Here is a 25,178-nt window from a genome sequence, read left to right on the forward strand (position 1 = left end):
TGTGTCGCGGCTCAAACATGCTGGAGATTGGCAGTATTGCAGATTGCTTAACTTCTTACAATCTCAGAAAAGGACCAGGTTCAGTTCTGTCAAAATGGATAGCTCAAAATAGGAGAAAGTGCTACGCAGTGTAAAATCTGAACTTTGCTTTGTTAACATTTCAAGCAAGTGCAGTTTTCCGAGCACAGCGTTCGTTTTCACACTAAATTTATTTCGCTTGATTTCATCTTGACACTTTATATTGGTGAGAAAGACTATTTGTAATTTGATTCTAAAATGTATGAGGAAGTTCATTTCGGCGTTCGCGTTTGCCTATTTTCCAAAACATCGCCATGTTGTCCTATGTGTGCCTGCACAAGATTACCCTAATTTGCGTAAGTAATATTGCAAAACTGAAGTGAAAGTTCATTATATAAAAAAAGTGGAAAATACAATATCAGAGTTTATGCAAGTCTTGTTTGAACCTAGATTGTCATATGCTACCTATGATTGTTGTTGCGTTTATTCTCTATTTTCTAAACAACTGCAGGTTCACCTTCCGTTTTCAATGTAGGAAGGTGTCTACTTTTTGTGTGGGTATGTCTCTCTTCACACAATATTTCCGAAACAGAAAAGTTGCAAACTCTAAGCATGTCTTTAGACCGTGGTTTCGTCACTTGTCTGTAATGAATCCATGGCTTAACAATTGTTATAATTCAACACGCGTGTTTAACTGGCTTTTATGGTTTGTTTGTTTGTTTGTTGTTTTACGCCGCACTGGGCAATATTCCAGCTATATGAAGGCGGTCTGTAAATAATCGAGTCTGGACCAGACAATCCAATGGTCGACATCATGAGCATCGATCCACGCAATTGGGATACGATGACATGCATCAACAAAGTCAGCGAGCCTGACCACCCGATCCCGTTAGTCGCCTCTTACGACAAGCATAGTCGTCTTTTACGGCAAGCATGGGTTGCTTATGACCTATTCTACCCCGGATGTTCACGGGTCAACTGGGACATATCACTTTACTGGGACAATGTAGAATAGATCTAAATCGTGTAACAGCGTAGGCCATTCAACTTCAGGAGTAAAAGATTCAAAAGTCGGAATTTTGATTTGTCACATACACTCAGTTCAAATTAAGAATGGGATTGAATGAAGCTCAGACATGTATATCTTATGTAACTATACTTGTGTCTGTTTACACTTGGTTGGCCCTGTCTCTAATCATGGAAGGAGTTCATACGTCATGCAGCATGTGTTCGTTCCAAACGAACATATTCCATCATTTCACAAGCCATACTGGCCGCATACACGTTAATGATCCGAGCTTTAAAGTCAAATGTGAAATTGACAGCTGTGGATTCAGTACTAGAAGTTGGTCAGGTTTTAAGTCACATGTCAGTCACAAACACAGGCATGATATAGGTCTAGATAATGCTGTTGAACTCATAACTGTACAAAATGACAACATCCTTGGCAGTAAGTCCGATTCGGAAGTTCACCCAGCAGGGAATGGGTACCCAATGTGTAGATGTAAAAACCTTCTAGCGCCCCTGGGCAGCTTAGGTTTTATACACCACAGGGAGATGAGAATGATAATTGGAATGGAAACGGATCCACTGGTCGGGAAACAAATAAAAACGCATTTGAGCAGATACTGGGAACCTGGATACCTGCGGTATATAAATTATCATATAATTACATAATAATAATACGACCCTAATATGCTGAACAAAAAACACAACATAGGGTGAGTCATAAAGTGATATCAAATACAGAATTAATACTACACCAGCAGCTCAGATTTCAAGCATCAAGCAAAGCAATTTCTTGACAATCCTAACCCTGAGGAAATGCTTGACACAACTGAAAAATCTCCTTCTCTACACTATCTGAAAACTGAACACAAAAGATAACGTCTTAAACAGTTCATGTGGGGAAACGATAAATTAAAAAAAGACAACTTAAGGATTTTTGTGTCATAATACCTTTCCTCAAATCAGTTTAACGGGTTAGGTCTACTATTGCCTACAGTGCACTTTGCCTACAGTATTATCAAAACAATGTTATGCACCAGTGGCTGTCAATAATGAGCTCCCATTACCTTCAGTATGAATGGACTCTCCCACTATGAGAGACTGAGAAAATAAAAACCCTTGATACGTGATTACAATTTTATTTATACTTGGCGACAAGAAAAAAACATTACAAATCATGACATCAAGACATCACTTGATATGACCATGTCCCACTCATTAAAATAGCACATCACTGCGTCAGAAAATAATAAATATTGATTAAATGTCCACTCTTTTCCCTACATCACTTCTCACTTATTACAATAGCACATTAATAACTTGTCACTCTCCATTGATCAAGTCTTTCACTCAGTCAAGCTTAATGATGTGACCAGCAGCATCAAGGAATTCGAGGGGGCTTTTGTGTCCATTTGATAGCTGATCTTTCAGTCTTTGCAGTCTCTGCTCAAGTTCAACATGCTGGAACTGTACCAGTTTGTTACTCTCGGTCTTCTCCAGTTGCTGCAACACTCGGATCAAGGCGAAAATGTTTGGATGGGCACGCTGGGCCGTCTTGTTGAGGTGACTGTGCCATCGTTCTAGATGATTGTTTGTCCTTGGACCTGTGTTGTCACTGTGGTTCCAAATTGATGGCTTGAACCGGGCGTCGTCATCCACCCATATGGTCACCATGTAATCGTTGAAGGGGATGGCTTGAGGGATGTTGGGAGTGTGGTCCATGGCATCAAACCAGGTACTTGGACTTGGCATTGTCTCTTCCTGGACTAAGGAATCTGGTATTGGCCTCATCTTCGGGAGGATGGTTGTGGGGCGTACTGTTTGAGTCCTTAGTCCCTATTACTCAATGTAGCTTAACTCCAGTTTGAGTCCTTAATCCCTATTACTTACTGTAGCTGCATTTTTGGACTAACCAGTATCATCTTGCTTGATTAAATGTTGTTACTTATATTATACTTTGTTGTTTATTATATGCTGGCTTCTCTCTTCTCATGAGAGATACTCAGGTAAATACATTGTAACAACATAACAAGGCAAAGTGACTGTAGCCAAAGTGCACTGTAGGCGACAGTAGACTCCACCGTTTAACGCCTTTTGCAGATTCCGGAAGTTCTCCATTTCCTTGAAACTAGTCATGCGTGATACAGTTATGAGGGATATCTGCGATGGTAGTTATTTGAGAAACAATCCTTATTTTGCAGAAACATTGCAGTTGGGATACGATGACATGCATCAACCAAGTCAGCGAGCCTGACCACCCGATCCCGTTAGTTGCCTTTTACAAGCATAGTCGCCTTTTACGGCAAGCATGGGTTGTTGAAGACCTATTCTACACTGGATCTTCACAGGTGACCACACTAAGAATGAGTGAGTGTGTGAGTATGGTTTTACGCCGCTTTTAGCAATATTCCAGCAATATCACGGCGGGGGACACCAGAAATTGGCTTCACACATTGTACCCATGTCGGGAATCGAACCCGGGTCTTCGGCGTGACGAGCGAACGCTTTAACCACTAGGCTACCCGACCGCCCCCACACTAAGAAGGCTGAGATGGACACAATATGTACGTGATGCACGATGACCACATTTGCCACCATTGTGACTGTCATTGGAACCGTGTACTCCGTTGACAAGCGTTGACTGCAATTACTGAAAACAGAAATGCCCCCTCAACGACGTCGTTTGACAGTCGAGGAATTAGCCAGATGCGTTGGGATGCATGAAACTTGGGCAACACAACGCCACCTTGCCAACGTCCTTGGTGTAAGTCAAAGCGTGGTCTGCAGGGCATGGAATCGGTGTCAGACCCATGGTTCAGCTACCCAGCGACATTGAGGCCATCGCGAACGTTCCACCATGCAACGAGATGACCGGTTTCTCTTGCTCTCAACAAGACGTCATCACTTTGTTTAGATAATTTTGGCAAGTCTAGATTACCTCAGCTCTACCATGTCTCCTGAAATTAAGAAAACTGCAAGACTCCTTCTGAATATTATTTTGAAAATAGTGACATTTGTTTTTATGAATTCATTGTTGTCTATCAAGGGCCTGAAATTTCATTTCAGCTATTAGCAAAGCATTAAATCAAAATGCAAATATTAACTTAAAAATATGGAACCGCATCCTACTGAATTGACTTTGTGATTGAGTGTTGGATAAATAGCATACACATATTTAGGAGACCAAAACGATCGAGAAGAAATTTAAGGTCAAATGGAAATTTCATATTTCCTCGATAATAGAGGCCTTTGCGGCTATTAATTTCAGCTGTTGACCCCGCGTCCATTCTCTTTAACGCTGGCACAGTCGCAACTCACTACCTTATCAAATCCCAACTATGCAGGTGCGTTGATGTAATTGATCTGGAAGATTCAATAAAGAAGCTGAATCCATGTAATAACAACTTTATGAGATCATATTTGTACTGACACCAAACAGAAAAGCTAAGTGTTGATAGAGAACCCCCATGCGCATTCTCAACTGTGTAAGAAACTGTTCATTCCTGGGATTAGGAGGAAGTTTTCTCCTTGGTCCATCTTGTTTATAGGGAGATATGTCAGGATGACTGCAATCAGTGTTTCAGTACACAAGTAAGTTCACAGCAGGACCAAGAAAATTCCATAAACACATGGAGAACAGTTAATCCAGTGTAAAACTTAAACTGCTTCTTACCCTTCATGCTACTTTCTACAACCATCAAAACACTTGCTTTACTGGGTTTGTCTTCATCATGTACATGCTCGTGAACAGACTTACTGTCATTTAACTTAAAATTATGAAGTTCAAGTTTACTCTTAGGAAGATCAAATTTAGATTTCAAAAGTGTATTTTCATTCTCAAGCGCAATATTGTCAATCCTGACACCAACATCAACACTTAGAAGTCTCCCTGTATGCACAGTGGTATCCCAGGTAGTCAGCTGTTCTCCACTTGCCTTGTCAGCGTAGGGGTTGTCAGTCACTGCAGATGTCTTTGGAAAACTGTTTTAGGTAGAAGTCTTTTGGCTGGTACAGAACGTGAAGATGGAGCCTTTCTCTTTCTAGAGAACTTGTCAACCTATATATATATATATATATTATTTATTTATTTATTTAACCCCTAAAATTCCCCTACTGAATTCTCATAAATTATTGATCTATTGTCCAAAAAATATTGATCTACCACACAGCTAAAATCAGTGTAATATATACCCTATGATCTTATCACAAGTGTAACTTGTCATCCTACAAGCGAGATATACCACCATTATCATGTACATAAACATATTAATCAACATATATGTTTTTAATAGGATATAATATATTATTGCATGCTTACTCATGTAACTTATTGGTTAGTTATTTAGGATCTACATATGTGTAATATTTAACACAAATGTAGCATGTTTAGATCCAGTTTCTATTTAAATAAACATATTTCTACAACTATGATCCAAATCTGTTGATAATTACCCCCTTTCCACTGTAAAAGAAGTGGGCTGCGGAATTCAAGCGTGGCAGAGAGAGCCTTGACCTGCGTCCAGGAAGGCCTTCAACAGCAACCATTCCGGAAAATATTACCTGGGTGCATGACATTGTGATGGCTGATCGACGATTGAACACTCGACATATTGCCAGTGTTGTGGGAATCCCACATGAGAGGGTTGAGCACATTATCACCAACGAGTTGGGAATGACAAAAGTTTCTGCAAGATGGGTGCCAAAGCTCTTGACAGCGGATCAGAAACGTGTCAGATTCCTGATGTCCCGTGACACTTTATGCCGTTTTGAAGCAGATACCGATGATTTTTTTACCCGATTTGTAACCACGGATGAGAGCTGGATTCATCACTTTCAACCAGAAACCAAAAATCAGTCTAAACAATGGAAGCATCCGGAATCACAAGGCCCCCAAAAAGCCAAGTCGGTTCCTTCTGCTGGAAAGGTGATGGCTTCAGTCTTTTGGGATTCCAATGGTATTCTGCTGATTGACTATCTTTAAAAAGGCCAGACTATCAATGGAAGATATTATGCTGGCCTACAGAGACAGTTGCGTGAAGCTATCAAAGCTAAGCGACGGGGAATGCTCACTAAAGGAGTCCTGTTCCACCAAGACAATGTTCCTGTTCACAAATCGGTGGTTGCCATGTCAGCGGTGCTTGATTGTGGCTTCGAACTCATTGACCTTCCCCCTTATTCACCCGATTTGGCCCCGTCAGACTTCCACCTGTTTCCCAAAATGAAAAAGGAACTAGCCGGTCGCAATTTTCCTTGTAATCATGACGTCATTTCCGCCGTGAACGACTTTTTTAGGGTGGCTGAAGAAAATTTCTTCTTGACCGGCATACAGGCCTTGCAGCATCTCTGGCAAAAAGTGTGTAAACCTGGAAGGGGACTATGTGCACGTGGAGAAATAAATGAAAACCATCGACTTGGTACGGGTCTTTCACAGTTAGGCTTAGAACTTTTTAGGCAACCCTCGTAGGCCACAAAATGTATGAACCTTTGATAATCTGTTTGTTTGAACATTCAATTTGTTTACATAAGAAAAGTTTTTAGTGTCGTATTCGATATTTCTTTTAGACAGGTGTTAGAAGATGAAATGTAACTGCAACACGTACGTATTCCTTTGGAGTGTCATAGTCAGTATTGTAATTTCATATAAACGGGTTAAAGAATAGCCGTTTCGTCTATTTTAAAACTATAACTGAATACATTAATTTGGATAATATTTTTTTGTTAAAATATATGCACTGATTTTTAGAAGAATTGTCTTGGTCTTGGAATCTTTTTTTTATGTCGTTTGATAGACAGAACGGTGATGTCTAATGATTTGCCAGGTGCGCGATTTACGAATTATTCCTCTCGTTTTGTATCACTGGGTTCACCCTTTTTTATATATTGTGTGTATTAGACTGTTTATTTTATTTTCTCCAATAATTGTAAAAAGTATAAAATATATAAACAGTGACATGTATTCCCCGTTGGTCGAACTTTATACGATTATCCTGATAATTCTATACCCAAGGAGCTTTCTGAGACGAGATAAAGAGAAATAATCACATAATAATGAACAAAGAGATGTCTAATATTGAGGATAATATTGTTTGTTTAGAAATATACGTTTGGGTATTTGATTACGTATGATTTATGCCAAACAGGTGCGTATCTTGTCCAATTAAGTTTTACCCTGAACTATCTAATGGTGTATTTATACACGACATTATTTGCATGGTAAAAGCAGTCATTTTATGTTGTGTCGAAAAAGCCTCAAATTCCATTTTACTCATGGACATTTTCCATACCATGAACGAAAATTAGGGCAGATATATATTAATCAAAATACCAATGTCGTCTTTCTCCGACATAAACCCAGCCACGACGTCAAATATAATGGTGTCACTTTTTCATAAATTCATTAGATTTTATGAAAAGGCAAGTGCTCCCCTTTGAATGGTGCAACATAAGTCAAATTACAATTGCACAATCAGGAGAATGTTGGAATCTGAGGACTAATTAGTAAGTTAGATAGGGCCATCCATTTCACTATTACTTCCTTTTATAAGAAGTACGATTTTAAAATGTCTTACCGGTTCTTTTTTATACCTTAAAGTATTGGAATAGCTTGGTTCCTCGTGAACAAAACACCACGAAAAGATATTATCCTTATCCACAGCTTATCCATTTCTCACCAAGTGACCTGAGTTACATAATAACCTAGGGCTAAGAATAGCTGAGTTATGACCCTTTTATGTGTATGTGTGTAACCTCTCTGTCGTCTTTTGACGTAATCCACGAAAATCAGTTTTCGTCATATACGACAGGCTATATTTTTTATTGAATGCATAACGTTATACACAAGCATATAAATCCATTTGATATACATTTATGTCGTTCAGATATCAGGCAGTTTTTTGTACTCACACAGTTTCCGTTAAGCTGCTTAATAAAAAAACACGTCAGTGCGTTTATCGGTGTACGATAAAAAGCGGAGAAAGCAATGCAGAATACATTCTCGAACAACACTTAGCAGTGTCTTGTTTTCAAACCGGCTTAATATTTACAGTAAAATATACACCTTCAGATAGGAAATTTAATATTCTAGATCTCTGCGTAATTTTATCGCCGGAGGTAGATGCCATTACTTTTCAGATCTTAGGAAAATGTGCGTCAAAAAAAATACACTGCATCCAGCGGTATAAACGTGTATCATTACGCAACGAGTTGACAATTCTTTCACCGAAGCCCGTTTACGCTTAGACGGAACCCAGTCGCCAAAATGTCCACGAGAGGGGCACGAGCCGCTTTTCGGCTTGTCCCGAAATATCACGAGTTGGTCACGAATGTTACCCAGCGCTGACACCTCGCCAAATCACGATGTGGTTTCGGAAAACGAATAAAAAAGACCTCTTTCATGTAATCCGGCTCAGTAAATCGGCTGTCACTATTGCATCGGCCACAGCAACAGTGTTTCGTTCCTCCTTCCTTGCAGATTTGGCCATTTTCGCGCCGCCTCTGTCAGTGTTATATCTGTCCGCATTTCGACCGCCGGAAGTGACTGCCGTTACGTCACTATCTATTTACAGCTCACATTTGCGATTCGTACAAATGATTCTAAACTGGTTATTGCCTCGTCATTGCAGTGGCCGGCAACCAACATACCATATACACCGTGTACAGGATGGCCCTGTCCCTTCGGATGTTTGTGGTCGACACTTTTGCTGATGAAGCATTTAAGGGAAATCCTGCGCCCATATGTCTACTCCCGCTAGGATGTGTGAGTTGACCAAGTTTTTCTTGATTGTACAAGACATGATATGGCTGACATATTGCCGGTGTGAAATTATATTGAGATAACTTGATTATAATATGAATATATAGCAATTATATAAACGAATCCAACCAACATATAAACCATCGTATCACAATTACGTGGATCGATGCTCATGATGTCAATCACTGGTTTGTATGGCCTGGTTGTCACTCGGCAATATTCGAGCTATATGACGGCGGTCTGTAAATAATCGAATCTGGACCAGGAAGTCCAGTGATCGATATCATGAGCATTTGTCCACGCAATTGAGATACAATGACATGCATCAACCACGTCAGCGAGCCAGACCACCCGATCCCGTTAGTCGCCTCTTACGACAAGCATAGATGTCTTTTACGGCAGGCATGGGTTGCTGAAGACGTGTTCTACCCCGGATCTTCAAGGGCATGCTGTGTGTTCAGGCAGTGCATGAAATAATATCTTAGTCACGTGATGGACATGTAATACCATTGCCTAAAACATAGTGCAACCATACAATTATATAATCATATTATAATTAAGACAAATCACTGAAGTCATAACATATCTGTATGCACAGTTTGCAACTGAAGCGTGTGTCATTTTCAGGATCTGACGAACACCGTCATGCAGGAGATTGCCAGCGAGCTGGGCATGGGTGAAACTACATTTGTCCAACCTATCAGCGAATCAGGCACCTTTCAATCTGGTGATGTAGACAAATGGTCTAAGTGTTTTTAAGAGAAATAATAAAAATCAAATTTGTTGTGGTAAATTCTAAAAAGTATAAAAATGCGTTCGTCACGATCTATATCAATTTCTATGTTTATATCTAGGGGGCCTTCAAAGCACTGGGTGTCCACCGCCGTGATATTGCTGGAATATTGCTAAAAGCTGCGTAAAACCCCACTCACTCACTCACAAAAAAAATCGTCATTTTGGCTATGACATTTAAGAACGTACGACAGCAAGCATCCTACTTTTCTCAATTTAAGGGCTATTATATGATTTCCGAATCTGTTTTTATCCGTATCATGTAAAACGTCGTTCTGTCGTTACCAGATTATTCTTTAACAATTGCGACAATACATGTCGTAAAGGGAACGAATTACAAAGAACACAAAGGCATACTGTAAATTGTCAGTGATTGTTTTACTATTTCCATAATGATGAGATGTTTGCTTTCTTGTTCTAGCTCCATATTGAACATAAGCATACATTGGTATTTAAACTCGGACTGTAATAACGTGGATGCTTGCTGTTTTTCACCAGGCATGACGTTCAAACTCCGATCTTTAACCAGATCCAATGAAGCACGGCTATGTGGCCATGGCGCACTCGGGTCTGCTGCAGTTCTGTTCAGGAAAATGAGTAAGGATATACCCCATGTTGTGATCTCTGCAAACTGGTATACCTGTTACTGTATTCTACTCAATCCGAACAGAATACCCAAGTACGATTATGACGTGGTACGTTTTCCCTCTGTTGTAGACATTTACATAAGTCATAGGAAGCTAACCTTCATGCAAGACCAACGATGCTTTTGTATTTTCATATTCTTGATTACCTTTGTATTATACTATTAAAAACACAAGGGTATACTCGGGGATACCTTAATTTCCAGATATTAGTTTCTAGTATTAGTTGTATGATAATAATGAACGAACGAGGAACACATCACAACCGGTCGTGAAGTTTGACAGTAGACGTTATGACCGCCAACAATCTTGAAGGATGATAGGGGTAAGATGAGTATTTCAAAGTTGACGTTTTTTGATGAACTGTGCGCAGTACCGCCATGATTTGTGGCATCCTTTCACCCGACAAGGCATACTGCTTGTGCGTCTCCAAATGGTGATTGGAGGGAGTCTGACCCACTCCTCTTGCAGCGCCTGACCAAGTTCAGATAATGTGATCGGCAGCCTCTGACGTTGACGTACACTTATTCCTATCATGTCCCAGATGTGTTGAAGGGAAAACAGTCAGGACTCATTGCTGGCCATGGCATTCTATGGATGTTGTGCTGCTGGAGGCGGTTCGTGTACGGTGAGCATGGGCGTACCGAAAGACAAAACGCCGACCTACAGACTTGCAAATGGGACAACACAGGGCGTCAATACGTTGTTCTAACGGTACTCTACAGTGACCGTCCCTTGCACGATGGAGCTTAGTGTGGTCAGTCCCAGCGATGCCACCCCACAACATAACAGATCCACCGCCAAATCTGCCATGAGGTCTCAGGTTGGAAGGGGGGGGGGGGGGGGGGGGGGGGGGGCTTATCTTTGTTCTTATACTTGGCATTAACATATTTATATTTCGTGATCCCCAACTTTTTAAAGAATATATATTTGTACGTCAGAGAATACCCGCCAGCCGTCATATAGCTGGAATGTTAAACAACAAACCAACAAACAAGAATATCCGCTGATAAAGAGTTTTACGGATTAAGCCCACCATAGCGGAGAAAATAATATGAATGGATCACTGAAAGTCATTAATCACACCAGGTGTTAGCGATAAGGGTAAGTATGTCCTGTCTTACCGGCACGTTTGATCGTGTGTTGCAAATATCTCCGAAAAAATGCATTTGAGTTTCAAAGCAGTGGCTTTATGTTTATATCATACTGATATCTGATTCTATACTTCACTTGCTTCCAATATGTCTTATCTCACAATGTGTATCGTATCTATCATTACCACATTGGAATTCTTTACACAAAAGGGGGACGGTGGGGTAGCTTGGCAGTTAACGCGTTGCCTTCTCCAGCCAAAGACCCTAAATTGATGCTCTACAAAATATCATGAAATGCGTCTATATTTGTAGGAAATACAAACGCCTGTATCGTATTCAAAACATTCGTGGGAGACCTATTCGTGAAACAGGAGGATGAATATTTCTCGTTGGATCTTCCTATTGGGCACACTGTCAAAGAGGTAAATATCCATATGCAGAACCAGTATCATATGTAAGTGTCAAAACCCAACAGCCAGGTTTCCACTGCAGATTACGGTGACAATTGAAATCTTTTATCAAACAGAAGAGGAAGTGTGTTATTCGTACATATTGGCCAATCTTACATTGTCATCTTCACTGATCCTGAGGCTGCTCAGTGTTGTATTATGAACGGACACATGTCGGAGCCATACGTCGGATCTGCTACCAACACTGCAGTGGTTTCATTCGTAGACTATGTTAGAGTGAGTGAGTGAGTTGGGTTTAACACAGCTTTTTAACAGTATTCCAGTTATATCGCGGTGTGTCAGCTTAATGTGGAGGATAGCCCGAAATGACGCAGGTCTCAGACGTTTACCACTTCGGTGAAACCCACGAGCACGGGTATCCTGCTGACAACCCTAGGAACATAATCGGGGGCGAACCGGGATTCGAACCCACAATCGTAGGTTTCTGGCGTGCCCAAGGGACGCATTTCTGCACAGCGAATCGTGGCGCCTTAGACGACTAGGCCACCGTAACCACCACCACCCTCCATCCCCACACACACACACACACACACACACACACACACACACACACACACACACACACACACACACACACCTATGTTAGATGACCTCTCTCTTAGTAATGGGTGAAAGTGAGTTCTAGCCTATGGTAATTCATAACCTCGTCTCCTTAAATGTGTTACCCCGTGCATATTTAGATTATTATTCGCCACTGACATCTAATTTTGAATAGTCCAGCAGTACAGTGCGTTAAAAGCAGGGGCAAGAGTCTTTTTAACTCCTGGTTAATGTAAGACATTCTGAATTTTTTTTGCACCAAGGATCACCTGAATGCATGCATACTAAAATGCAAAGTAGAGTTTATCCAACATATTTGGAACAACACACGAATTAGAATACTTGACTTTCATCATTTGTATTTAACTTCCTCATATTTTCACTTTTCACTGTCATCAGTCTTATTGTTGTTGTTGTTTATCATCATCGTCGTCGTGGTAGTAGTAGTATGAAATATAATTCACCCACTCACTCAGGCCGTTTACATGAATAAGGTGGTTATCTGTTTTCAGGAGCTACGGGATCATTCGGCTATTCTATCGGTACGTATAAGCTTGTTACAAATAGCAAGTTGTGGTTAACGCGACTGTGAGTGTCAGCGTATTGTCAGTGAAAGCCCAAAGATGTGCAGATGTTCGTCGTCGACGTTTACCACTTTTGGATAACCCAGGAACATGGGTAGGGTGCTAAAATACCAAAAATCAGAATCTTGGCGACTATTGGATTCCAACCACTGATCACCGGATCCGGGGACGTCTAAAGGAAGCAGGACATTAAACCACTTGACTACTTATGTCCCCTTGTTGCAATTGGTTATCATTATATTTTCATGATGATCAAGAAATATCAGGAAATCAATCTCATTAAGATCAGATCTTAGCTTTCGCTACCGCTAAACAAAGATCTGAGGACATCTCACGTCAGAACGATCTTTCTCAAACTTTGACCGATCAATGAAATGACTGACAAGAAATCGTTAGCCAATCAGGAGGCAGCTTTCTCGAGCTTTATGACACTTAGTTTCAAACTGGCGACTACACTTCGAAACATATTTTGACGTATTCTCGATTAAAATTTTTAAAACTGATAAAAAGAACATTCTGGAATGGCTTATAGATGGCCAAGATCGTATGGACATAATCATAAAACCCTATCTGTCGTTCGGAATACCCAGTTAAATATTTCGAGGTTGCATGATTAGAAAACTTATTCCGTCTGTCACTTTCATGATCTGGTAAGCGACGCTCTGATTGGTTGGATGAAAGGTCGTTCTGACGTGACCCGTAATGGGATGTCCTCAGATCTCCTTTTAGCGATAGCGAGAACTAAGATCTCATTTTAATGAGATTGATCAGGAAAATTATTATTGGTGGATTTTCATATGTGTTTCCAAGGCTCTCGGGGACGTTCCCGGGGTCAGGGATGTCGCCTACTGTCAGCCTCTACGGTTCCTGCTAGTCAGACTACAAGATGGCTGGTCAAGGTACGTCGCAATTTTCTAAATCCTTAGTTGGCTTTTAAAAGCAATAGTATAATGTGCCCAACAGACAGCCCACAACATCTAGCGATCCTGTACGGACATGGTAAATGTTCAAAGCTTCTAAGATGTTATGTATCAAAACTGCATAACAACGAATTAACCACAGTTGTTTCATTCACGAACGTGGTCTAGTGGTAGAGCGTCCCCCCCCCCCCCCCCCCCCCCCACCCCCTGAGTCTTAACAGGCTTCACGAGAGGATCATCAGACAAATAAATGATAATGTGTGCAAAAGTGCACAAAACAATTCTATCACGAAGAGCCTCCACATTAATCAAACCAAGTCATCCCATCATAATTGGTAAGTATAAGCGATTGAGCGATTTACAGATTAAAATAAAAAATGCAGCAAAGAGGGTTTGGGTGATCCTGGCACAGTCAGTCTGGTTAGGCTCATCATCAGCTCAGGGCCCTTGCCCCCTCTACACGCAGCCCAGACAGCGAAAGGGACTTCTCCCAGGAAGCGCTGCCTTGTCAAACCCACCCAGAACCTTTCGGAGAATGTGAAGACCCCCCAACACTGCAGCCTTCTGCATTACCCAGATTGTCAGAAGGGCTGTATTCCTCGTACCTGGTACTCTCCCAGTGTCAGTCAACAGATTGGGAGGTACCAAACCTAAGGCACCGAGAACAAGGGGGAGTCGGACAACTTGGTACTTGGGATGCAATCGTGACATTTCAAAAGCGAGGTCTGCATATTTACCATTTTTTTTCCTCAACTTTGTCAATCACAATACTGTCAAAGGGGACAGAAAATTCAATGATATAAATGATTTCATTGGATGTATCAAGGGCAAGATCAGGTTTGTTGGCCTGGATACGCCTAAGGCTGTAAATGGGCCTATTCCAAAGAATTTTGTATTTATCATTTTCCATGACGTCCACTACATATTCCGGGCTGTACCATGGGTGGACCTATGTGTCAAAACCACAAGCATGGCGAATACGGTAATAAAATGATCGAGCTACAACATCATGTCGTTTAAGATACTGTGTTTGTGCCAAAGCTTGGTATCCACTGACAATCTGTTGGACAGTCTCATTAAATTCATTATATAATTTACATTTCATATTTACATTGATGAAAATCACACATTGACGGTTTCGAGTGGGAATTGACTGGTCCTGAGCAGCAAACAGAAAGCCTTCATTTCGACTTTTCAGGCCAGACGACTTCATCCAAGCGGAGGACTCTGCACTCGTTTCTGTACCGTACAGCAGTACAGAACCATCAACAAAATCAACACTGACACTGAGATTATGTCCCACATCCTTGGCTCGTTTTATAAAACTGTGGAATACCTTGTTTTCATCATGAGTCTTGACGTGCTTCACAAGAGCATCATCAGACAAATAAATGTGTGCAAAAGTGCACATGAAGAGCCTCCACATTAAACCACGCCCTCCCATCATAATTGGTAAATATATGCGATTGAGGGAAGAGCGAGAGTGGTGGGATCTATTGTCTGACATGATTCTTCGTGTGAGGGTGTCAGTACCCAGTATTTCTTGTTTCGTCCAATCAACAACACATAAGAATACGAAAGGACAGGCACAGCATAAGTATTTGTGGCTTTTACTTTTTTGCGAGCGTTCAGCTCGGAACTCCAGATTTTCTTTAGTCTACATTTGTACTCGACCCGAAGTTTGCCCTTTATATGGGCATTCTGGAGTTTGTCCCAAATCTGCATCCCTAAGTACGTATAGGCCTGACCTTCCACAATATAACTATTCCTCTAAGTACTAAACTGACTGATCCTCCCTCCCTCATTTGTCGGGTCCAAAGGACATGCCGATATCATTAAAATGACTCGACAAGCAGAATCTGTTATTTTAGTGTAGATCCACCATTGGAAATAAGTTCAAGGTCGTCCATGTAAAGGAGGTGAGTAAGGGGTGTTGGGGATCTGTGCTTAGGAGGAGGTCCGGGTGATAACCTTCCTTTTTGCTGAGCAAAGAGCTGAAAGGATTTAGTGACAAACAGAAAAGCAAAGGGCTAAAAGAATCGCCCTGAAATATTCCTCTTCTGATAGAAATGGGTTCCGAAGTCACCACCTGCCGCTGCGAATACATCTCCAGTTGAGTTGACAAGCTATTCATTAAAGACTTGAGTAAAACAAGTAGTCTAATGTCATTAGATGCGCACTATGATGTCACAATATCTTACTTTTTTTGTTTACAGATTAATATTATTGTTTTTATTTCAATGTTAACTTGCAGACATCAGTTTGAATCTTGGCAACCAGACATTGGATCAATAGAAACATCAACAAACAAATTAAGGGTTCTTATTATCACAACAAGAGGCTCTACCGAGGAAGGATATGTTGATAAGTCCGGCGCTCCGTATGATTTTGTCTCCCGGTGTTTTTCTCCATGGACAAGCTCCAGAGAAGATGCTGTGACGGGATCTGCACAGACGGTCCTTGCGCATTACTGGTCACAACAGTTAGGCAAGACAGATTTCCATGGTAAGAGCGTGACGTTGTCAACTTACAATCTTACTGAAAGAATCTTGAAGTGAGGGGTTGGTGGTAAGTGAGCTGTGCTTTTGTTTGGGTGGACACCATCTGTAATGATACATAAGTAACTGAATGTATAAGCTGGTGTGGGTTAAGCTGGTTTGAGTAATATTCGAATAAATCTCGGCACAAATAGCAAAACCGGGCTTCCCGCACGTGGAAAATCGACCCGGGTTCGGCGTGACGGTCTAACGTTTCAACCACGAGGTTACCTGATAGCCATGGATAGGATTGGTATAATTATTACAATGAATCAAGTATGGGTATTAAGCTGTTGCTATTAGAAGACCTTTTGACATTTAATTGAACGTTTGTCAGCGTCATATGACGAAAAACATCAAATATTTGTTTATTTTTTTCAGAATGTTTTATTGCATTTGATCACTAATTGCATCAACAAGTACAGTTTGTCTAAAGCACCCGATCGTATTATTTAGCCGTATCATTTTCAGCGAGACAGTGTTCCAAACGTGGAGGCGACATCATCATCAGACTTCGAGATGACCGTGTGGAAATACTGGGTAAAGCCAGGTTCACCATGGATATTACACTGACGCTGGACAAGAACTGATCTGATGAGGCTATTACCATGCCTTCCTCCAACATAATCAGACTGACAGGCTGAGGCCGATTGCACAATACTATCGGAACCAACCTGTAAATAAGATCATATTCATAAAAACAAACCGTTGTTGTTGTTGTTATTATTATTATTATCATGTAATAGGCAGGGTATTTAGCATTATGGCATTCAATAACAGGGTTCTGTTTTTATACACACGATGACAAGTAATAATTTCTTTTGGACATATCACCATCGTATTTCGAAATCGTGTTTTCCTATATCCAAATACAAACATGTTATGGTAATATCTCTCAAAGTGGATTACATACGTACATGGTGATTTCATTGGCAGAAAGGTGGAAACTATCGTAATAACCCTATTCTTTCCCAGCCAGCCGTCTTCCAAAGTCAGAGTGCCGTACAAGAAAAGTTGGCAGTTTTTCCCACCGACAAGGCCTCAAATAAGATAACCAGTTTTGCCCTTGGTGTTCACATTTCACAATGTTTGAGGTACAAATCGAACATGCCCTTTCTACCAAGATTCAAAGAGCGTCATACGAGATTGCTCATGAATATGGAGAGTGTTTTGTGCTTTTATTTTATGTAAGCGTTGCTTGATCAAAGAACTGATATGAGTGACATATAAAAGATGCCAAAGATAAGGCCAGTTTGTTAATTGAGGAAGAAATCTGACTCTAAAACCTGAAGACATACAAAGACGTACAGACATACAAACGTATATATAAACGAAGATAAAGTAGCGAAAGTCCCGGGTTGTCGCATTAGAAGAGAGGTGATGCACAAAATAATGTTTAAACGTAAGATGACGGAATACCATTGGCTGGTTGACCATCGTACATTGGCTTCGTCAGTGTATGTAAATATCTTCTGAGAAACCTCTCGACCAGTGAAGTTGAAATTTATGTACCCTCCACAAAAATCTACAGCCAAAGCAACACTGGCCATGGTTCACCAGACTGTTACAGTAAAGTGGATTCGTCATGTAGCTACATGGTGACGTTGTACGTTGGAGTGTTTTGTTCCCACCGATGATTATTAGCATTATGTTCGAATCAAACGGACAACCCGTCCATGATATGTGTGATAGGACGGAAAGAGACACGCTGCTAGGAATGACCAGGAAAGTAAAGTAAAATGACATCGTACAAAGGACAACAAAGTAATTACATAATATTAGGTGAGATTAATAGACGCCACAGAGTTGTGGAGTATCAAAGTGCATCCTGGCAATGTCTTTGTTGCCGTTCAACTCGCCGTGTTCACTTCTATTGCTGATATCACAATTCATTTGCAATATTAGAGACTTGATGATATCAGAAATATTGTCGCTATTTAAACTGGTACTATATCGTAGTAGCGGCCCCACAAGGTGAAAATAGGTCAGGCCACGCACAGCCCAGTCGCCGGCCTCTGTTGTGTACAACACTGAAGTTAGAACATGGCCGGTGTCACCCTCCAGCTCTACACTGTCGATGCCTTCACTGACGTCCCCTTCAAAGGCAACCCGGCCGCCATCTGTCCCTTGCCGTCCGATGTTGTAAGTTTCTACTGTGGATTTCGCCACAAATAGCTTCTCAAATTCAACGAGAGCATCCCCGCTGCGTTTTCATTTGATAATAACAATGATATTGGGGAGGCATTATGTTGGTTATGTGAAGACAAAAGTACATGATCTATATTCCCTGGTGAAGAGTCAGTTTATGATTGCAAGAACAAGTCCAGTTCCTGATTGTGAGATTAATCTCATCCACCTGTGTACACACAGTGTTTAGTGAGTATTAAAGGGAGGAAACTCTAATAGCTTTCCTCACACAGCGATGTCCCTGTGTCCCAAACGCGACCTACATTCAATTTCTCCTACCACTGACACATTCCTCATCTGCGCAAGTGGAACCTTGAATTGTCCTTGTCGCCCCTAAAATGTCAAAATCAGCCATCATACATTGCCCGTGATTTCGTTAATTGTAATTGTGCTTTTTTGTGTGTGAAAATGCTACAATATATTAAATAATTATAACGACACCACTATATAAATAACTATCACTGCTACAATATATTAAACAACTATCACCACACCACTATATAAGTTACTGTCACTGCTACAATATATTAAATAACTATCACGGCACCACTATATAAATAACTATCACTGCTACAATATATTAAATAACTATCACGGCACCACTATATAAATAACTATCACTGCTACAATATATTAAATAACTATCACCACACCACTATATAAATAACTATCACTGCTACAATATATTAAATAACTATCACCACACCACTATATAAATAACTATCACTGCTACAATATATTAAATAACTATCACCACACCACTATATAAATAACTGTCACTGCTACAATATATTAAAAAAACTATCACCACACCACTATATAAATAACTATCACTGCTACAATATATTAAATAACTATCACCACACCACTATATAAATAACTGTCACTGCTACAATATATTAAATAACTATCACCACACCACTATATACATAACTGTCACTGCTACAATATATTAAATAACTATCACGGCACCACTATATAAATAACTATCACTGCTACAATATATTAAATAACTATCACGGCACCACTATATAAATAACTATCACTGCTACAATATATTAAATAACTATCACCACACCACTATATAAATAACTATCACTGCTACAATATATTAAATAACTATCACCACACCACTATATAAATAACTATCACTGCTACAATATATTAAATAACTATCACCACACCACTATATAAATAACTGTCACTGCTACAATATATTAAGTATATTACTACATTAAGGAAATGGTCAGGTTTGTACTTTTCCATGATGTGATATTTTGTTTTAATCTTGTTTTTCTACATTTGTGTGACAGATGCGATCAGTGCTTTCATGTATTTGGCTAAAATATGTCCACAGAATCTAGACGATGATATTCTGCAGAAGATTGCCATGGAGATGAACCTGTCTGAAACTGCATTAATCAAACTTATAGATAAATCGGATAGTTTTAAAGAAAGTAAGTTTCGCTTGTACGGGTATCCAATCCTTCTCTTTGTTGGATTATGAGTCTGTCAGTAGAAAAGTAACAGAACTTATTTCACACAAGTCTCTCACATAATTGAAATTACCATGTAATGGTTAGTATTATCCTTGCAAGAAGCCAAACTGGTATCACATCCCATAAATATGTAAATATTGTGGCACAGAATTCTACATAATTGTTACTTTGACCAACACTGAATCTTCTTTAATACCAGCACTTTTATCTGTAAAATAAACTTGAAATTCGTATATGAGTGAATGTTTATGATATGTCGTGACCATGACTCTGTAGCGATCATATTCTTATGACTATAAGGAAAGTAGATTGTATTTTAAACTACGTTATGTTGGACATGTATCTCATATCGCCACTATGTGTCTTGTGTTTGAAACTTGACTTGATCTGAATGGGCAGATGAAAGAGTTAAGGTTGATTTTTGCTGCATTTGTACTGCATTCGAATCTATATCACGGCGTCCTGGGAGGCTTAGCCACGCGAACCAGTGGTTGATAGTATGAGCAACAATCCACGCCGTCCGGGCACGATGTCACTATCACCCACATCACACATTAACACAAAATTGTGTCCGGGACTCTTTTTGAAATATATAATTTTACCTGAGGTTTCACCCCCCTCCCCACAACAATATTGTACGCATGATAAATAGGGAAAAAATGTTCTGATCCTCTTTTTACATAAACATGCATGTATTCAAGCAATTGACCAAAAATATTCTGTCTCTAACAAACACGATAATGGTGTACACCATAATATCCCTTCACAGGTAACACGTTTGGTTTGAGGTGGTTCACTACAAAAGAAGAAGTCAAACTATGCGGCCATGCTACTTTGGCATCGACAGCTGTTTTGTTCGGGAAATTAGGTGAGTAGAAAACACGAATATCGAAGGGACCTTCCTTTATTTTGACTGATGAAGTATATTGCCAACTGTATACTGCTCGCCAACGGGGCATACTCCATTCAACGTCAAATTTAAACTTGTTTTGTTTCCACAGACAACAAACATGATCGCATCGTGTTTAAGACACTAAGTGGAGATTTGATCGTTAAACGCGAGGGGCTGTCGATTCACATGGATTTCCCCGTTGGCACTACTGTGAAAGAGGTGGGTTTGATACATTGTGTACTTTCATATTATGACCTGGACAGTTGAACATCAAGATAACATAGTGGCGAGTGGGTGAGAACTTAATGTGGGAGAGAAGCCGAACGTGACGCGGGTAATAGATGTTTGCATTGTACCTGAAATATGAAACCAAACGAGCACTGCTGACACTGACAGACCAAGGATCATAATCGGGATGAATCCGAGTTTCGAACCCACGATCAGCGGATCCTAATTAGGTATGCAACTGCACAGATCACTTAGACAACTTGGCCACCTGTTTCAGTAAGATATTGTTTGTTGTATCGAATGACCACAAAACCTACCCAGATTCGATTATTTATAGACCGCCGTCATGTAGCTGGAATATTGCTGAGTGCGGTGTAAAACAAAAAACAAACAAATACAGATTTGTAAGCCTCGCGGTTAAATAGAACAGCGGGAGTTAAGTGCGATCTTTTACCATAATTAGTGTCTACTACATTTTAAGGCGAAAGGTCAATTTTGATAGGCAGTTAATATTTCGATAAGCAGTACTCCAATAAATATAAATAAATGCATCCAAATGGAGTCCGTGTATATAGCTGTTTTTGTGTGTAAATTTGAATGTTTGTATCATTTTACTTTTATAATGCCTGAAATACATTGTTGGTAAAATTTCATTAATATTACAACAGGGGCGATCGGGTAGCCTAGTGGTTAAAGCGTTTGCTTGTCACGACCCGCAAAGACCCGGGTTCGATTCCAGACATGGGTACAATGTGTAAAGCCCATTTCTGGTGTGCCCCGCCGTGATATTGCTGGAATATTGCTAAAAGCGGCGTAAACCGAACTCACTCGCTAAAACAGACCGAGGTCTAACGGCTGAGGTACATTTATCTTTACTAATGATAACAAAGTTGAACAAGTCAAAACTATTTATTTCCACTTACGGATTTACCAACTACAATTTACGAAACGGAGTTTGCTGTGACACAATTATGCCGAGAAGCTTAGAAACATTCTATTTCGGTTCTGAGAGTTGAAGATTTTACTGGGCTTTTTTCAGGACCAAAGTCAACATGAGCAGATTGTAGCGGTATGTATTCTTCTGTTACCACACATTGCACACTTTACAACATTGCATGTACTGAGTATTGGTGTTCCAAGGATCAGTAGGATTGATCTGTGCCCATAGCTTTGTAAGGAAAACGATTGACTGAATACAACATAATGATGAAACATCAACATCAACATCAGCACCAACAGAAACACCAGTACTAACAACATTAACAACATCATATGTCTTCACTTGTACTCTACTTCAGTCGTTGGGGGATGTATCGGGTGTTAGCGACATCGTCTACTGCGATTCCCTGCGTTATCTACTCATACGACTTCACGACGGATGGTCCAGGTAAGTTGCTCATTCTTAGATAACATTCTTAGATGTACTTCCAGCCTAGTTTGTTTGTTTGTTTGTTTAGCGCCGCACTCAGCAATATCCTCAGCTATATGACGGCGGGCTGTCGACAATCGAGTCTAGACCAGACAAACCATGTCTAGTGGTGATATCATGAACATCGATCCAACTGGGATACGATCACATGCATCAAGCAAGTCAGCGAGCCGGACCACCCGATCCATCTAGTCGCCTCTTGCGACCAGCATAGTCTCCCCTTACGACAAGCATCAGTTGCTGAAGACCCGGATCTCAACTGGTAAAATAACCCAAGAGATTTATATTATGAGCAACGTCCCACAGTGTCCGCGTACGATGACACCAATTATTTCCTATTTAGTCGCCTGTAACTACATGCAATAGAGTGGTGGAACATATTCTGAACCCGGATCCCCAAGGGGTTATAAAAACAGGAAGCTTGATATGGATAAAACTAATGTCTTTGTTTTCTTCATCTCAATGTATTTGAACAGGGTGCTCGATACTTGAGAACTGACTTCGTGCAAACAAATATTGAACGTATGCAGCAGTGAATGTTTTTCTTTCTAATGACAGAGAAGAATTTGAGTCCTGGACGCCTGATATATCAGCCATGAAGAGATCCAGCGGTAGGGTGTTTCTTGTAATTGTCACCACCAGAGGGCCTCCTGGAGATGGTTACCAGAGTGATGATGGCGCCACCTACGACTTTGTGTCTCGTTGTTTTGTACCTTGGGACGATGTACCGGAAGACCCTGTTACCGGTTCTGCGCAGACAGTTCTAGCGCATTACTGGGCACAACAATTAGGAAAGAATGATTTCTTTAGTAAGTTTTGTCTCAGGGAAATGAAAGATAATACATGTTATAGGTCACTTTGAATTGTTGGTTGTGATTTGAGAATTGTTTGTGACGTGTATGTTACGAGTTCATTCCAGGTTGAAACACGTAGATTGACCCTGAAATGGGTTCGTTCAAAACTAAATTGTGAACTCGGTAAATGACCAAAATCAATGAACAAATTATGGTGAAACACACTTGATTATGTACATAACCTATTATGTTGCCATATAACAATTAACATGTTACAAACGCATGTTACGAATGGCATGGGACCCGTGAAGATCCGGGGTAGAATAGGTCTTCAGCAACCCATGCTTGCCGTAAAAGGCGACTATGCTTGTCGTAAGAGGCGACTAACGGGATTGGGTGATCAGGCTTGCTGACTTAGTTGATGCATGTCATCGTATCCCAATTGCGTGGAGACCGCCTCCGTGGTCTTGTGGTAGAGCGTCCGCCCGGAGAGCGGAAGGTCCAGGGTTCGATCCCGGGCCGCGTCATACAAAAAGACGTTAAAAGATTGTACTTGTTGTTACCCTGTCTGGCGCTCGGCATTAAGGGGCTAAAACAAGGACTGGTCGGCTCGGAGTCAGTATACTGTGTCTGAGTGGGGTATTCATGTTAAACTGCGGCATGGCATCTCAGTGAGCTAGCACTATAAATCGGCATCAGTCCGGACTAGTACAAGCAGCCACACACACACATACACGTGCATGCACGTCGCTATATAAGTGCAATAATCTTGGACGCGACGTTAAACCCAATTTCACCTCACTTCACCCCAATTGCGTGGATCGATGCTCATGATGTCGACCACTGGATTGTCTGGTCCAGACTCGATTATTTACAGACCGCCGTCATATAGCTGGAATATTGCTGAGTGCGGCGTTAAACAACAAACAAACATACGAATGGCATGGTAGAACACGTTGTTTTCTTTGAATAGCTGATTGGCTACCTGACTCATACTGATATGAAATATAATGTCCCCACCACTATAGCCGTACTAATCGGCTTCATTGAAGCAATAAACGCCTGCAACATGCGTCACTTTGGGATTTCTCCCTAAGTGGTACGCAGTGACATTAACAGAAATACTGCTGAAAGTGTTCTTAAACCAAGCACCCTCACTCATCAATACATTTGGGCCTACGACCGCGGACGACTGATAGATTAAAATACCCATGGAACTGCATATATAGCCAGGTGTCTGATACATGTATGAGCTGTGAACTGCCGTACAGAGGGGCGAAAGTGAGTGGGCTGTTACTAGTGTTGAAGTCGTTTCGCCTGTCATGTCGCGTAGCTGTGATAACTGAAACAATTCTTTTTCAAAACAATCTCTGATTTCTTCCAGCCAGACAGTGTTCTGCACGAGGTGGGGAGATTGTGGTCAAGCTGAGAGGTGACCGGGTTGAACTGCTGGGTAAAGCCGCCTTTGTCATGGATGGAGTGCTGAAACTGTAGCCGCAATAACTAGAAGCAGCTGGAAAAAACTACAATAGTTCAGTGATAAAAGGAACGGCTTGGCAATGTGTTGCCAATAGTGCCTTGGTCGCTTATCATTACGCAACATGTGCTTGTTGTCAGTAATATCTGAACTGAGGAGGAAATGGTCTTTATATGTTGCTTTAATAAAATTGATACTCTCATAATTACTTAAAGTGTTTTTATTAAAAACATGTCAGCTATACCAGAATGTCGAATACTACAATTACATTTATGACATGAGTATAATCTGTTCTGGTTGGTCGGTCAATTA

General features: G+C 40.6%; 2 protein-coding genes across 2 annotated transcripts; both read left to right on the forward strand.

Annotated features, from left to right (window-relative positions):
* The first annotated feature begins 8,559 nt into the window (after positions 1-8,559).
* Positions 8,560-17,085, forward strand: LOC124125066 (phenazine biosynthesis-like domain-containing protein). Its single transcript, XM_046488384.2, has 8 exons — positions 8,560-8,782; positions 9,407-9,506; positions 10,070-10,168; positions 11,622-11,731; positions 12,832-12,861; positions 13,714-13,802; positions 16,078-16,328; positions 16,832-17,085. The coding sequence occupies exons 1-8, from the start codon at positions 8,687-8,689 to the stop codon at positions 16,948-16,950; spliced, it is 894 nt and encodes a 297-aa protein (XP_046344340.2). The 5' UTR covers positions 8,560-8,686; the 3' UTR covers positions 16,951-17,085.
* Positions 17,086-17,097: 12 nt separating this feature from the next.
* On the forward strand, positions 17,098-25,071 carry LOC124129127 (phenazine biosynthesis-like domain-containing protein 1). The gene is made up of 8 exons (XM_048392477.1): positions 17,098-18,502; positions 19,905-20,004; positions 20,816-20,914; positions 21,048-21,157; positions 22,206-22,235; positions 22,465-22,553; positions 23,154-23,404; positions 24,774-25,071. Exons 1-8 carry the CDS (start codon positions 18,404-18,406, stop codon positions 24,881-24,883), a joined length of 888 nt encoding a protein of 295 aa, XP_048248434.1. The 5' UTR covers positions 17,098-18,403; the 3' UTR covers positions 24,884-25,071.
* The last annotated feature ends 107 nt before the right edge of the window (positions 25,072-25,178 follow it).

The sequence above is a fragment of the Haliotis rufescens genome, unplaced genomic scaffold (assembly GCF_023055435.1).
Source record: "Haliotis rufescens isolate VD_foot unplaced genomic scaffold, xgHalRufe1.0.p SCAF_11, whole genome shotgun sequence".
NCBI classification, from domain to species: Eukaryota; Metazoa; Mollusca; class Gastropoda; order Lepetellida; family Haliotidae; genus Haliotis; species Haliotis rufescens.

Coding starts and splice junctions, on each gene's coding strand:
- LOC124125066 (XM_046488384.2), top strand. CDS start 8,687: ATGGCCCTGTCCCTTCGGATGTTTGTGGTCGACACTTTTGCTGATGAA. Junction 11,732..12,831: donor TTGGGCACACTGTCAAAGAG/GTAAATATCCAT, acceptor ATCTGTTTTCAG/GAGCTACGGGATCATTCGGC. Junction 16,329..16,831: donor AGGCAAGACAGATTTCCATG/GTAAGAGCGTGA, acceptor TATCATTTTCAG/CGAGACAGTGTTCCAAACGT.
- LOC124129127 (XM_048392477.1), top strand. CDS start 18,404: ATGGCCGGTGTCACCCTCCAGCTCTACACTGTCGATGCCTTCACTGAC. Junction 21,158..22,205: donor TTGGCACTACTGTGAAAGAG/GTGGGTTTGATA, acceptor GGCTTTTTTCAG/GACCAAAGTCAACATGAGCA. Junction 23,405..24,773: donor AGGAAAGAATGATTTCTTTA/GTAAGTTTTGTC, acceptor GATTTCTTCCAG/CCAGACAGTGTTCTGCACGA.